Consider the following 16,947-nt stretch of genomic DNA (forward strand, 5'->3'; position numbering starts at 1 on the left):
GGTCATCACTCTTTTTGAGTACTTCCAACGCCAGGTCAAAGGACAAGGTAAAGCTCAGGAATTCTGGCTACAGACATCCTCCGTCAGTCCCAGGCTTCAGAGTTCCTCCATGAGTTTCAGTTCCAAGAGCCACTCGGTCGACCTCCCGGCAAAGTTCTCAGTGGGTTCTGTACGCGTCTTGTTCGCCCACCTCCAATGTTCCTGCATCAGCACTGCCAGCCTCCAAAACTCTGTGTCTCTGCGGCACAACCTCTGGGTCATCCGCTGAAACTTTGGGTTTTGTTTTGTTTTTTCTAGCCCTCCCTCCGAGACCCCTTCTGCCTGCCCAGTTTCATGTGTTTCCATGTAGTTCTCAGTTGTATTTAAGCTCCAGTTTTCTGTCCCTTCATTGTTGGGTGCTCCTTTGCTGTCTGGTTTCTGTGTTTCCTTTGAGTCTGTAAGTTCATAATTATTCATTAATATTTATGTATCCACCATGCCGATGTCCTGTTTCCACTTTGGTCCTCCATAAAATGTGACAATAATCCTTTCAGATAGGAGAAATGGGACAAAAAAATAGCGCTTGAAGATGATGCAAACACAAGTTTGATTAAACCTTTTACAAGGAATTTCCTCTTCTCATGTTTTAAGTGCGTTTTTGTGACCTCGGTGTTTTTTTTCCCCACACAATAGGTATCGGGATTACAGGGAGCCTCCAGACTCAACTGAGCCGTACACCTATACTCTGCAGTTTTGGCACGTCCTAGCAGCCCGGCTGGCGTTTATTATTGTTTTTGAGGTCTGTTTTTTGTGTTGTAGTTTTGTAGTTTGTAAGCAGGAAAACGTACACTTTAAAATGTTCTTATCACTAAAATTTACGCATTGTCAGTCACTGCTGGGAATGGTCCTATGAATTGTATGTGAAGGCACTTCATATTGTAATATTAAAGAATTAACAGCTGGTCCTTGACCAGATAATTTAACTGCTGTTCCTAGACCAGATTACCTGTGTAGACTGTCCTTCACCCTACCTCTGTAGAGGGCCACCAGACACCAGAGTATATGCAAAACACAGGAATTTGTCATTTATTAAAAGGAGTTACAGCAAATATATACCAAGACATGTTCACAAAATACCCTTCCCTCACCATTAGGTATTGGAGTCACTGGAAAATGTAAGGTGAGAACAGCACAGTGCCTTAAACAGATCTGTCTAACCAACATGATATACATAGAACATCTGAAACTGAAATTCAATTCCTTCTATTTTTTTTAGCATGTCTCACATCAATAAATGTAAATATGGTAAGAATGAAATAACATTTCCAATATTCCAATGATCTAAAGAGCTGCGGCCACAACACCTTTCGAAGCTAAGGGAGGTAACATTATTCAGTACAATACAGCATTTATATATTATCTGTAATGATGTAGCATTGGCCAGTAAGAAAATTGGCAAATCAGGAGAGCCTTTTGGCTACTCAGAGACTACTTGTCACTTCAAATTTACATTATCTGATCCAGTAAACAATGCCAAACTACAGTCAATAGCCAAAGAAGCTGTTCTGCATTAGAGAGGAGTTTTTCATGGGTGCAGCCCACTCACTGCTCAACCCATGAATGCATTTCCTAACAGATGTGGCACCGTTTGAGGGAAAATAGAAAGGCTTTCCATTAGTATCCAATTTGTTGCCAAGATGTATTTTACAGCAAATAAATAATTGACCAAACACAAATTTGCACACTCTTCATTTTAGGTTTAGATGACATCCTGTTGCCAAAGCCATAGGTGGTTACTTGAAGAAAGCAAAGTCCAAGAAAGAAAATCCCTGAATACCAGATATTTAAAGTAAAAATGTATTCTGATAATGTTGTTTTGTTGATGTTGTGAAGTATCTGATCATTTCTTTTATCTTTTTTTTATTCCAAACCTTTTGCCTACAGTGTATGTGTTCAATATATGAGTTGCCAGTCAAGTTAAGCGACACAAATCTTGAAACCAAAAATCACAGAAAATCTGGTTTTATTTACATTATGGAGATCTGGCTCTTAGAATTCTAATGGAGGGGTCTGTTTTCACAGCATATGGTCTTTGCCATCAAGACGCTGATTGCGTACTTAATCCCCGACCTTCCCAAGGACCTGCGGGACAGGATGCGCAGGGAAAAATATCTGATCCAGGAGATGATGTATGAGGCTGAGCTGGAAAGACTGCAGAAGGAGAAAGATGAGAAAAAGAAGAAAGACCGGACCCACCATAAGGAATGGCCTTGAATACTACCGTCTGGTACATCTTTGGATTGATTGTAAAACAAAGTAACTATCCTCTTTATAAGATCATTAGTGTTTTTCCAATCTGCTACCAATTGGTTTTCTTTGAATATTTTTAAAACTGAGCAGATTAAATATATTAAATATTTTTTCTTCATTTTTTAAGCAAGTTTATTTATTATTTATTTCATTTAACAGCTGGGTCTATATATATATATATATATATATATATACAGGGGTTGGACAATGAAAGTGAAACACCTGGTTTTAGACCACAATAATTTATTAGTATAGTGTAGGACCTCCTTTTGCGGCCAATACAGCATCAATTCGTCTTGGGAATGACATATACAAGTCCTGCACAGTGGTCAGAGGGATTTTAAGCCATTCTTCTTGCAGGATAGTAGCCAGGTCACTACGTGATACTGGTGGAGGAAAACGTTTCCTGACTCACTCCTCCAAAACACCCCAAAGTGGCTCAATAATATTTAGATCTGGTGACTGTGCAGGCCATGGGAGATGTTCAACTTCACTTTCATGTTCATCAAACCAATCTTTCACTAGTCTTGCTGTGTGTATTGGTGCATTGTCATCCTGATACACGGCACCGCCTTCAGGATACAATGTTTGAACCATTGGATGCACATGGTCTTCAAGAATAGTTCAGTAGTCCTTGGCAGTGACGCGCCCATCTAGCACAAGTATTGGGCCAAGGGAATGCCATGATATGGCGGCCCAAACCTTCACTGATCCACCCCCATGCTTCACTCTGGGCATGCAACAGTCTGGGTGGTACGCTTCTTTGGGGCTTCTCCACACCGTAACTCTCCAGGATGTGGGGAAAACAGTAAAGGTGGACTCATCAGAGAACAATACATGTTTCACATTGTCCACAGCCCAAGATTTGCGCTCCTTGCACCATTGAAACCGACGTTTGGCATTGGCATGAGTGACCAAAGGTTTGGCTATAGCAGCCCGGCCGTGTATATTGACCCTGTGGAGCTCCCGACGGACAGTTCTGGTGGAAACAGGAGAGTTGAGGTGCACATTTAATTCTGCCGTGATTTGGGCATCTGTGGTTTTATGTTTTTTGGATACAATCCGGGTTAGCACCAGAACATCCCTTTCAGACAGCTTCCTCTTGCGTCCACAGTTAATCCTGTTGGATGTGGTTCGTCCTTCTTGGTGGTATGCTGACATTACCATGGATACCGTGGCTCTTGATACATCACAAAGACTTGCTGTCATGGTCACAGATGCGCCAGCAAGATGTGCACCAACAATTTGTCCTCTTTTGAACTCTGGTATGTCACCCATGTTGTGATTATTAATCTGAGAATATTATTTAAAATTGTATATTAATATTTTAATATATTATCAAATAATATTTGGGTCTGTTAAAGATTGTCCTGTGAATACCAGCCCAGTGAGGCGATGGCATTAGGACAAAATAGAAAGGTGTGAGACGATTAAAGGTGTGAGAATTAAATAATAATGAAGACTAATGGACTATGTACAATATAAACAAGTTGATTAAAGATGATTGATAATTATGACCAAAAGAGTGATGCAACATTACCATGCAATGTTTATGTTTGAGAACCAAGGAATATCTTGAAGAATCTGGAAATGAAGTTAAGTTAGTCTTGGAACCAACTTAGACAATAATCGGCATACCTTTAGACAACCCTTCACAATGCAAGATCAGATAAAATATTATTTTAATAAAATAATGTTTTAAATAATGATCTGCTGAATAAAACCAACCTTCTGGATGACCATTTCTCAACGGTGTCTCATTAGCTGCTTTTACTTATTGAAATAATATTTAAAGAAATATTATTAAGGGAATATTTTAGAAAAGAGCCAAATCTTTCTGGAGAAATGGGGCTTAATGATGTTTACTTAGTTATCAGATTTAGTGTTTAGGGACTATTATTTGAAACTAACAACCTTTCTGTTAAATATTCTTTAGCACCAGAATCAAACACATACCTTTAAAATACCAGGGTCAATAAAAGGGTTAAAATGCATAAGCGTGGACAGCGCATTATGATCAACCTTCTGTTTAAAATCACCCTTTAAATAAATTTTGTCTTAACTTTAAAAACATACAAACAAAGAACACAACCTGAACACATGTGCTGCAGATATTCTGCTAGCACCAAGATAGCTGAGTTCAACACAAACAAAACCAAACTTCATAAAATGAAAAACGTGTAGATCATTTCAATCTAAATCTTTCTATTATTGTTCTGCCCAAAACACTTAACCTCATGAACTGTGGTGAGGAATGTTGTCCAAGCGACGATGAAGTTTGAAGAAGGTATCCACAGTGAACAATGGTTAGCTACAGCTAACCTCCTTAGCTTTGGGGGGTTGAAGGTGCTCTGTGAATAAAGGGTTAGCTTCCCGCTAACCTCCAGCTGTGGATGAAAAACGGCCCGTTCTGTCCACCAACCACACTGCACGTTATCGTTACCACGGTGATGCGGTCTCTGCTGTCTTCCTTCTAGACTGGGAGACCGCTCCGCTCGGCTTGTAGAGACCGCGTCTCTGTAGGGAACTTCTCTGGGACAATTTACTTCTGCAGGCCTCAGAGAAAAAGTAAGCAACTCTTATACCTTAATATCCCCGTTCATGAATGAAAATACCAGATACACAGAAAGTATTTCATTCGTACTTATCTTTGCATATGATCGATGATCGTATGGCTTCCTTCGATCCAGTTGAAGAGTTTATGTCTGTTTGCCAGCAAAGAGACATCAGCACGCTTTGTTCCCCTCCTATCCCGATGAAAACCGGCTTGGAAGAGGTCGGCTTGTTGGAGGGGTGGGGTTTTATGCGGGAAGTGACATCATGGGAAGTCCGCTGTTACCCCCAATTCCTAAGTTGTGCCGGAAGTAGGTTAATGCAATTTATTGTGAAAGTTCCAGAAAAGTCCGTACGGGAGTTTAATGCTGAAATCCATTGCTGTGGGTCCCAACACCCATAATGTTGTGTGCATTTCAATATTTTGAGCAAAACTGTGCTCTTACCCTGCTAATTGAACCTTCACACTCTGCTCTTACTGGTGCAATGTGCAATCAATGAAGACTGGCTACCAGGCTGGTCCAATTTAGCCATATATATATATATATATATATATATATATATATATATATATATATATATATATATATATATATATATATATATATATATATATAGGTTGGGAATTCAGTTTTGGGGTTAGAGTTTTGGATAGGTCAAAGATGACCAAAATTAAAAACATTTTATTTGCATTGTATTAGTACTGATCTTGCACCTTTAAGGCCAAAAATGGCCATTGAATTTGTAAAGGTTTAAGGATCATCAAATAAGTGATTTTTGAACTTTTTACTGCATTCCACCAGACTCCACTGCTTTCTATCTGTAGAAATAACTAAAGCACCCAGCTGTGGAAATACACCAACAGATGATTTAGTTTTTAATACAGCAAAGGCAGGAGATCATATGTTTACTCAATCACCTCCACAAAGACACATCCATCAAAAGATGCCCCTCTTCCATCCCTGAAATAATCAGTGCATGCTTACAAATTCTCGTACATATGCTGATGGAATTTTGCCGACAGCACCATGTCACCTACTGCATGACCTTTTGTACTGCTGCTTGAAATGAACTTAACCAAACTAAACAAAGGGCAAAGATTCCCCATCTTTAAGATATGAAGGTGAGGTTCTGCAGATCACTGCCAGCATGTGACCCCGTGATGTCTCCCCAATGTGAACAAGTGGGATTGTTTTTATTAATGACCAGTGAAAGCGAGTGACACATGTTAACAGGGATGGAGCTGAACCCCTCTTTTCTTCCTGCCCTCTGGTCCCAATTACTCTGAGAGATACCTACATACCAGAATTAAACAGGGAAATATTTCACATGGGGAACAAAAATCTGATCTCTTACTCTTAGAACTCTTAGAACCAAACTAAGTGATAAGTTCCTGAACTTTCTTTTATTCTTTAAGCCAAAGCCATTTTTATCCGGATCAGTGGAATTAGACAGTTTTTGTTGTTTGTCTTTGTCAGATTTGTTACTTATGTTTCTCTTCATAAAATACCTGTAAATATAGATTAGTTACATTTACATTTTGCTTCAATCAATAGCTCCCATTGTTTTTTCACATATGGCTTTCCTAACGCTGATTAAAACAAATAAGTTAACATCCTGGTCTTTTTAAACGTATAATAACCGATTGTTCGGTGGGAAAGGAAAAGACTTCATGTCAGATTGATAAATAGGCAGCTTAACTAATGGAGAAATATATGAGACTGACTTACTCATTAATTATACAGTAGTGTCATTTAATAAGGCTCTAATAGTACTGCTTTTATTAGTTTTGTAGCTATTTTGTGATCCATTAATCACTAATTACTACAAAGGCCACATTCTCACACTATTTAAGAATTAAATTGTTGTTGTTTTATTTGTTTTATATATTTATACATTTAAATCATTAAATCTGTGTCTACATGGTAACATTCCTAAAAAAAAAAGGTAGAACATTTGGCAGTTTAGAGCCGGTTAGGGTTAGGGTTTTGCATTAAAGTTTCAGTCTTCATCAGTTATGACCTCGACAGAGTTAAGTATTACCAGATCCTTAACCAGGTTTTCTACCAGATCAGGCAGGCCCAGATGGATCAACACCATAGGACAAGTCTTAAAGTTCTAAGTTAACACCATGAGTTCTAGTGTTTCCCACAGACCTAAAAAGAGATTTAACAGTCGATTAAATACGACAGATTTCTCCTCATCTTCACATTACTGTCTTCATGTGGCAGCACCCCATTACTACAGGTGCATTATTTTGTTATTATTTTTACATTAACCATGTTCAAGGACTTAACCTATTGGCCCACTATATGGTACTACAATGCCTTGTAAAAGTATCCATACCTCTTAAACCTTTTCAGATTCTGTTCGGTGGATTTAATGTGATAGACTGACATAATGTAGTGCATAACTGGGAAGGGGAAGGGCTTTTATACATTGTTTTTTTTCTGACTAAATTTGACCTTGGCACTACCATACAGGCAGCCTTAATGTCTTTCCATGGTAAGTTGCCGCAAAAAGGGATTGAACATGACCAAAGCAGCTGAATTCAAGAAAACACAACATCTTTGCTACATGAAGTCATTTTTGTTTCAGACTAATGACAATATTGCAATGAAATGCTCACTGCTGACATGCATTTCCAGGCTCTCATCTGGTGTTTTGACTTTACAGTGGAAGAGGAGCACCGAGAGAGTTCTGCATGTACTGGACCGTTATGTCTTCCTCCTGCCATGTTAGACCAGCACCTCCTGTCGACAGTTACAGAACTGCGTTCAGCACAGAGCAATCATGGAGCCTCTGTTAGATCTTCTCAGCTCATGAGACTTTTAGCAGCAAATTCTGCAACATGTTTTTCTCTTATTCTGACTTTTAGCAGTATTCAGCTTCAACTCCTGAATGTAGATTGCAAGCAAGAAAAAACTTTATTTCTTTGTAGGCAACTGGAGCTGCTCTGTAGAGCATAGAGAATGATGAACCTTGTTTACATTTCTCCTTGTTTTAGGAGTTAACTTTTTTCTTTATTGTAAATAAAATATTGAAATGAATGAATGTCAGGCTGTACGCTCTGCTGTAGTGTAGTGCAATAAGACTAAAAGTTACATAGATGAGATTTTTGCTGTAAACAGAGAGGCTCAGATTGATAACTGCAGTAATAAACATTATTTATTTTAATTCCCTTTGCTTGTTTTGTAATTTTCACCAAATGTTAAAATTGACGTTAAGATTATTAGAGAGTAATTTGTTTCAATTACGGTTTCAAAAAATAAAACAGTAATTGTACAAAATGCTAAAAAGTAATCAGGTTTATAGCTATAACTTATTTTTAGTTATTTATTTTTTGTTGATTTAATTTGGATGCTCAGACACAGAGCCTGTTTCAAATGAGTCAGCTTGAAACTTTTTAAGATCTGTCTCACTCCATGTTTCACATAGGAAGATCATTGGTGGAGCACCTCCGCCTACCTCCATTCCCTGTGTGAATAACGGTCAGTTTCTCTGTGAATAAAAGGCCAAATAAAACATGGCAATTTTTGAAGGTTAATCGAATAACGTTTGGACATGCTGTTCATCTTTTCTTGAGACTGGAGTTGTTTTAAAAGCATGAAAGTCTACTTTGGCTGTGGCCCCTCTTGGATTAGCTGGTAGCTTCATCCTCTGGGACCAGCTAATGTGGATTTCTGCTTAAGGAATATGTCCAAGAGAGTTATTCACAGTACTAAGATGATAGGATGCTTAAAATCTTTAAACAGAGCTTCATTTAAAAAAATCCTGAACCATCCTTTTAAGTTAACCATTACCATTACTGACATTTTTAGCTGAAATAATACATTTCTGTTTTTCACTATTATTTTTGGGGCTAAGAAAATGTTTTGGTGACCTTTGTGTAGTTTGCACACAGAACCTTTGAATGTTGCAGCTTGATTTGAGAGAAAGATCAATTCTGAGCAAGACATTTAGCCAAAACTGTGATTTGCTTTTGCACCACCAGAGGAGGCTAGAGTTCAACATCAGCACAGATTCTTTCAGACTAAGTCAGTGTCCTTTCCATTTCAGATTAACTTGTTAAAGTTAAACATAGATTAAGGTGAAAAAAATGCATTTAATGTTAAGTTATCATTCTGGTAGTTTTTGTTGTTTTTGTTGAAGTTAGTTAAAAGGGTGTTTTTTAATCAGTTCGCTTGTAGATGAGCACGTCTCACCCCATAGTTCGCCATGAACACAACGCTCTTTTCAGCACAAAATGTGGTTACTCTTTATTAATATGATGGCCTCTCTCTCTCACCACAATCAGCAGCACCGCTGTGACTGGCAATGTGTTGTGGGACATCCATGTAGATACACTTTATTGCCTAAACACGTGTGTTTATCAAACAGGATCGTTCTGAATATCCAAGTAATCATAGATTAGAGATCAGGGGCTTGTCCTCCAACATGGATTACTTAGCAGCAGCAGCCTCACTGCAAAAAAAACCCAACATTTTCATTATGAAAAGCAGGGGGTAGAAGAGGCAAACTGTGTTTTGTTTCCTATTGAGGCAACTCCTCTCCCCTATAAGAGGATTATCTCTGACATACGCTCAGGAGTTACATAAGGCTGCCAGAGGATAATATCTGACATTTCCTCATATCCTGTATTTTGGCAGCACCCACAATGTGAAATTTGTGTTGTCTAATGAGGTATGGTAGAAAGCTGACTGTATGGTGTAAACGTTTGGACACTAAAAGAGCTGTCAAACATAGACAAGCGATTTAATCAGAGAAGAGAGCTAACAGAATTACCACGATACTGGCAGTATCATGCTGTGTAAATGCTTTCTTCAGCAGGTACATGGAAGCCTGTTAGACTGGGGCAGATGCTTGGCCTGAGCTATGGAACCATGTGTTAGACTGGCCCAGTCAAAGTCCAGATCTAAATCCAGTTCAGAATCTGACTTGAAAATGATCTTCACAGATGCTAAATCCAATCCAATACCCGAAAAGAATTTCAGCTGTGATTGCAATTGAAATGTTGTTTTACAAAGACTCAGGGAAAAATAAGTGCAAAGCACACTTTATAAAAATTTTGAAAACTACATCTTTTATTCCCACCTTCCAATTTTGCTCTTCTTTGTGTTGGTCTATCACATAAAATCCCTATTAAAACCTTTAGGCAAAGCACTGTACTTTACTATGGCTCTAGATGGCAGCTCTCTGCTGTAATGGAAGGCTTTGACAAGGCTTAAAAAGCCGAGATATTTCTGAAGTTTTACAAACTTGCATCACTAGAATGAAAACAAGCCCTTACTCTAACAAGACAATTCAGTGGAGATGCCATGAAAGTCATGTAAAGCATTACTGAAATGTAATTTTCAGCTTTTTGGAACTCAGTTAGTTGGCTGCATTGCAAGGCCTCCATAGTGCTGACTCATCAACAGTGGATGCTTTGATTGCACTGCATTGATATTTTGGTATGAGGCTGGTTAAAAAGGAAAAAAAAGTATTGAAAATGTTGAGGCATGCTCTTTTATCTGATTTACTTACATGACTAATCAGGCCTTTTCCAGGTCATAATTCAAATCTTCATTCTTGCAGGTCTTGAAAGCGCTACATGCTTTCCTCCTGCAATGATTTTAAAAATGGTGTACTGATAGATTCAGAGCATATCAGCAGCCATTAGCAGCAGATTTTCTTTTTCTGTTTTTTTGTAAAACTTAAGCTAATTTTAATATCAGACCAGCCCTGATTACTGGTAGACCTGCAGAATCAATACACCACCAAAAATGACCTGTCTTACAACATGATGTTAGCTAAAAGATCTCTAAGAGCAACATGTCATGTTCCATTCTAAGAAAATTTAAGAACTGATGAGAGAACGTAATTGACATCTATCCATCTAGAATGTGTTGCCAAGTCATTTTAAGGCTCTAGGAAATACGAAACGAAATTCTAGACCAGATGAGAAACAAAGTTGGGAACTAAATGGATTCTTCTCTCTCTCAGAGAGGTTAAAAAAGCTTTTTACCCTTAAATTCACCAAAAGATATCTGATTTAATGTAAAAACACTAAGTTAAAAGCCATTAATGTGTGCAGTATCAGACTTTGAATAAACAAAAAGCAACCAGTGTAAACTGAATATTACGGTTTGTTTGTTGTGGGACTCATTCCTTATAATCTCTGTTTTACTTGGAATAAAATATAGACTCACCTGCCATTTTATTAGCTACACCTTGCTAATACTGGGTTGTACCCTCTTTTATCTCCAGAACTACCTTTATTCTTCATGGTATAGATGCAATAAGATGTCAAAAACATTCATTTGCAGCAGATTAATCAGCTGCACATCCATGATGAGAATCTCCTGTTCCACCACATCTCAAAAGGGGTTTGTTGGATTAAGTTCTGTAAAGGCCATGGGAGTACAGTAAATTCATTGTCACCTCCAAGAAACCTGTTTGAGAGGAACTGAGCTTTGTGACATAGAGCATTATTCTGCAGGAAGTAGCTATTTGTCATAAAGTGATGGACATGGTCACCATTAAAGCTCACGTAGGCTCGTCAGGTTATATCACTACGTCGCCCAAAGTGTGCAAAGAAAATATTCCCCAAATGACCACCACCAGTCTGAACCGTTGGTACAGCAGTACAGGATTGGTACAAGATGGATTCATGCATTCAATGGAATTGAGACTCATTAGACCCGGCAACTTAAAAACTGGTTGGTGGGTGTATAACAATATAGATTTTGGTAAAAGATAAAAGTTTCTTTTTAATTCGCAATAATGCATAATTCCAGACTGAGTGAGTTGCTCAGCCAACAGTGCAATGTTAATCACCTTTTATAAACCCTTATTGTGGGCTTGTCTCTTATCTTATGTTTTCGTCGTAGTCTTGCCAGTGTGGCTGCTTAGTTATAAAAGATGTGCCTTCAACACTTAAGAGAGAAATGCCATAGTTCAGTCATAAAGGTTCTGCTTTCTGCAGCTAGGTATGCTTTCATTAGAATTCCTTAATGTTGCTCAATCCTTCTTGAAGGTCTCACCTGAATCTTGATTTTTACTTTCTTCAAGAATCTAAATACAGAGTTCTATTTGTTTTTATTTTCATTTTATTCTCCTCACGTTCATGTCATGTGATGATTTATTCTGTATATGAGAAGAAATTTATATTTAAAAATGTATATTGTGCAAAATGGTCTTTCCAAAATTGCACTCAAAATTACAAACTTTAATTGATGGATTTTTACCCTGTCACTGGGTAGAGTTTCCTTTCTGTGTGCAAATACATGGGAAATAATCACCGCTTCAACAAATCACTGAGAAGCTGAGGCGCCCAACATGTTGTCTTTCACCTGTAACCTACATGCCAAACCATCATTTTATTGTCCAGCCTTGCAGATAATAATGCAGTTTGTTTGCACACACCAACATCAGACTGCGAGGCTCCGATGTACATCACTGTAAACACCTGGATGGAAAAAATGGAATGGAGGCAAAATCGAAACAGAAATCTCCTGCTGTGACTTGGTTTTGGTTGCTAGGGCAACACAGCTGACAAATTAATCACCATTTCCTTTCATCATTTTCTCTTTTTTTCTGTCTTTATTTCTCTCGTTTTCACTGTGACTGTCTTGTTCTTCTGAACTGTGTACCTTCCTTACATAATCACAGTTAGGAGGTACAGAAAGTAAACAATAAAAATGCATTCTCCACTTCCATATTGATAAGATGACATGCTTTTAAAGTGAAACTGTATTTTCTGTTGAGTTATATTACAATTCATCCAAAACAGCTTTAGGTCGGCCATCAGGAATGGTTCAGGTCAGACCAACAGTATGGGAAGAAGTATTTCGCCTTGCGTCAAAACCAAAAAGAACACAAACGCCCAACTTATACGTGGCAAAAAACATCTTGATGATTCTATTCTGTGGACTGAAAAGACAAAAGAGGAATTTTTTGGAAGGTGTGCTTCCTGTTACATCTGGATAAAAACTAAGAGCATATCAGAAATAAATCATATTGACAGTCAAACCTGATGGTGGTAGTGTGATAGTCTGGAACTGCTTTGTTGCTTGAGGACCTGATATATTTGCTACAAATGATGGAACCATTAATTCCTGCAGGAGAATATCCAGCCAACAGTTTGTGACACAGATCAGAAACTCAAGCGCACTTGAGTTATACAGAACAATGTTCCAAAGCACAACAGCAATACCACCTCTGAATGGCTACTTAGCAACAAATAAGGATGTGGAGTGGTCTAGTCAAGGTCCTGGCTTGAATTTAATTGGGGTGCTGTTGTATGAACTTAAATGGATCACTTCAGTTTTTGAGATTACTCCAGTGGTTGAATTGAAGCAATTCTTCAAAGACTACTTTGACTGGCTCTTTACTCTCTGGCAACAGGCTATAATGCATTGCTCTGTTCAAGATGCCTCCATTATACCTTCTAAAGTCATTCCAGACATGCCAGATCTTTGCAAATCAAATATTAACATATGCACCACTGGATTTCACCATGGACCAACTTACTTACCTTATTGAACAGTTCCCTCCAGGTACTTGATTTGGTGCTTATTTCGGTGAATGTGTAATTTCATTCAACATCATCATCTCTGGATGAAGAGTCTTACTGACAACAGTATATGACAGCACATGTTTTTGCTTACAGATTGTTTCATTATCTGCTTGACGAAGAAAGAAAGATTTTTCAAGGAATCAAGGATCTGACAGCGGGGAAAAAATACAAAAGGATTAAAAAAAAACAAAAGAAGTTGCTTTAATTACACCCTGGAAATCCTACACAATAAAATTCTCACTGAGTATTCTAACTACAGCCTCTCCTGTTCTTTGTTATCTAGTTTTCCAACGAACCCCAAGAAGGAACTGCCTTCAAAGTTGTTTCATTTTGGCTTAAAAGCTGTTTAATGCTCTTGAAATAATTTCGGTAGGTGTATATTGTAATCCGACCTTGGTTTACAGGATATACAGTCGTGAAAAAATTATTACACCCCATTAAACATTGAAATTTTTTAGGAAATGTTCACATATTTATGACAACTTTTTTATTCCTCTGTAGAAACAAAATGTAATTTAAGTGCACATAAACAACTAATTAAATGACATAACGTCAGTGAGACACTTCTCGTATCCATCTAGCAGTTCCTGACATCCGTTTGATGAAAATTTACCTCCTCACTTTCAGCTGTGAGATGTTTGAGGGGTTTCTTAAAATTTTAGCACGGTTCAAGTCATCCCACAGTATCTAAATAAGATTAATATCTGGGCTATGACTCGGCCCTGGACTTTTCATTTCCTAATTCTCACCAGTTCTTGGTGGATTTACTGGAATGCTTTGGGTCATTGTCATGTTACAGGTTCTGATTCAGCTTTAGCGTAATTTCACAGATGGTCGCACATTGACCTCAAGATCCTCTGAAGACATTTTAGGGTTTTTGGAGACTTCTTTTACCATTTTGCTGTCTGCCTTCAGGGTGAACATGTTTGAGCAGCTAGACATGGGCATGTTGGCAGTTGTTTTGATTGTCCTCCACTTGTGGATTATTTCCCATAAAGTAAATTGGCTGATTTCAATTTTTAAGACCTCTTTAAATCTCTTCATAACCTTCTCTGACAGCCTCAGACAGGTGTTTGGATCTAAGCATGGTGTTCACTCTCACTCCAGAAGCTATAAGCACACCAGACTAAACGTCTGAGGTTTGAACAGGACCAACATCCTTCATAATACTGAGTAATAATGTTTTCTTCAGCATTTATTGTTTAATTGTGTTTTTTGATTTGTTGAGTGTTGTTAAAATTGGCATTAAAAATATGTATGTCCAAATATGTTAGAAATACACACAAATTGTTTTAGGGTGTTGCCCTAAACGTACAGCCAGAGCGATAAAATGGTTTAGATCAAAGCATATTTATATGTAAGAATAACCTAAATCCAACTAAGAATATGTGTCAAGTCATGAATAATGATGTTCATAGACGTTCTCTATTCAGTCTGACTAAACTTGACCTATTTTGCAAAGAAAAATGGGCAAATATTTCAGATTCTAGATGTGTATAGTTGGTATAAACCTACCCCAAAGACTATTTATATGGCACTCACATAGCAAATTACTATAACAAGGTAACCCCATGCATTTAAAGACACTGTACATACAGGATGAAAGAATTCAGGAACATGTATATTACACAAACTGATTTCCATTTCATCTAATAATTCATTAGCCAAATTAGTATCAAAATTAGTAAAATAAAAGTACCAGGTTCTAAAGGTTCTAAATTTATTTCAGTCTAACATTACGTGTGAAAATAAAAGGCAAAATAAAAAAGCTGTGTATAGAAAAACTAAGTACACCCCACAATTCAGCTTGTAATACTACCTCAAATGCAATTCACAGCTGTTCTTTTCTGTTTTCTTGTTTTCATCATCCCGAATGTCAGCTCCTTGTTTCTCGTGCAAATTGTAAATGCTTCACAGCCTGCAGGGCTGGACAGATAATAAAACATTCAAACCTGTCAGAAAGCCAGGTCCTGCTGTTTCCAGCCTGCAACCCTACAGCCACACTCAAATATTGGATCTGACCATTTAAAGAACAAAGCTGTCATTGTCTGCCTCAGAGACAGAGGAAATTACTTTACAGATAAGGCTCTCCTTTTCACCTTGTTTCTATGGAATCTGGGTCAGTAGCAACAGCAGGAAATGTTCTCTTTGGCTGTGTTGGGATGCACAGGAAGAAGGATAAAAAAAACTTTAAATTTAAAAATGTTCTGATATTTTCAGTTTCATCTGCTGCATATAAAATACATTCACTTTCCCGTTGCATGTTACCAAGCATTGTCTGATTAATACCTAATGATCTTTATTGCATCTGTGATGGTATTTTGATGTTTACATTCACCTAAACCTTCATTACTACCCTCTCTCTATAATCCCTTCCTCTAAGTGTTTTTTAATCGTCCACTCCCCCTTGCTGTACACCGACGGTTCATTCACTATCAACTACAAATATATATTATTAAAAATGTATTTATTTGGAATGAAAATATGCTATTCAGACCAATCCAAAATATTATTATTTTTTATCTACGTGCATGTGAAACACCATAGGGAGCTATGGTAAAACATGGCAGTGGCAGCGTCATTATGTGACAATTCTTTTCTTCAGCAGGACAAGGAAACTGGTCACTGTTTTTGTTCCACTTAGGGGTTTTTTCACCACCTTCTGTTAGTCTTTCATACAGAAGTTTGTACTTCAAGTTTGTAGTTGATAACTTTGCAGTGTTCTGTAGTTACTATAGAACCCAAACTAAAGTATTCGGGGTTTTGTGTTTTTAGAAAATGTGGAGGTCATTGCGGGATTCTCACTTGGAGTTCACGTTCTGTGGGATTAGATGGCACTGTAGGCTGTTAATAAATAAAACTTGGTAATTTAGTATTTAAGGAATATACAAAACTTCCTTGTCAAAACATCATTAGCAGGGATTGTAAATACATCTGGGATTTTTCAACAGCATTTGTAACAATACAAATAAGACAAAACAATACAAGGTATTTGGTTTAGAAGATATTTAAAATGTATTTTAGCAATATTTGTTAATCATTAAGAACCCCCATTATTCTTACTTTTGTTTTAACAAATAGAGTAAATATTTTATAAATGGCCAACTGTGTTTTAAAGAACCTGTGATTAGCAGGGACTAATTTAAGACAGGTTTGATTAGTCTATGTATTGAAGCTGTCTCAGTCAAAACATTGAAAGGGTTTGTTTTGTGTTTACAGAAATAAGGTAAGGTTTCATAAATATATCCTAAATTATAAATACTATACAAATCTCTTCTCCATGAAGAATTTGTCCAATTTAGGTTGGATCAGTAAAATTATTTCAGATTATGTACTACTCCAATGCATTCTGGGACTTCTAGAGGCAGTCTTATGCCAATTTAATAGTTGGTTAAATGTTAACTTTAGCACTCTTAGCTAGTCACAATATTCTCACTTTGCTTAAAAATCCTGAATATCATTATTTCTGGGTACCCAAAATGCTACCACAAAAACAGTGTCATGAGTTCTTCTTCTTCTTATTATATTATTTTTTTTTTCTTGAT

General features: G+C 37.4%; 1 protein-coding gene across 4 annotated transcripts in view; it reads left to right on the plus strand.

Moving 5' to 3' along the window:
• LOC124883046 (anoctamin-4-like) overlaps positions 1 to 8,019 on the plus strand; it is a 106,489-nt gene extending 98,470 nt beyond the window's left edge. For 2 of the 4 annotated variants that reach the window (XM_047389895.1, XM_047389896.1), the window contains one exon: positions 673 to 2,053. In XM_047389895.1, the coding sequence (XP_047245851.1) occupies positions 673 to 892 (220 nt within the window). In that variant the 3' untranslated portion in view covers positions 893 to 2,053. The other 2 variants (XM_047389897.1, XR_007042072.1) reach the window with 2 other exon arrangements.
• The last annotated feature ends 8,928 nt before the right edge of the window (positions 8,020 to 16,947 follow it).

This window comes from Girardinichthys multiradiatus, chromosome 17 (assembly GCF_021462225.1).
Source record: "Girardinichthys multiradiatus isolate DD_20200921_A chromosome 17, DD_fGirMul_XY1, whole genome shotgun sequence".
In the NCBI taxonomy this organism is placed as follows: Eukaryota; Metazoa; Chordata; class Actinopteri; order Cyprinodontiformes; family Goodeidae; genus Girardinichthys; species Girardinichthys multiradiatus.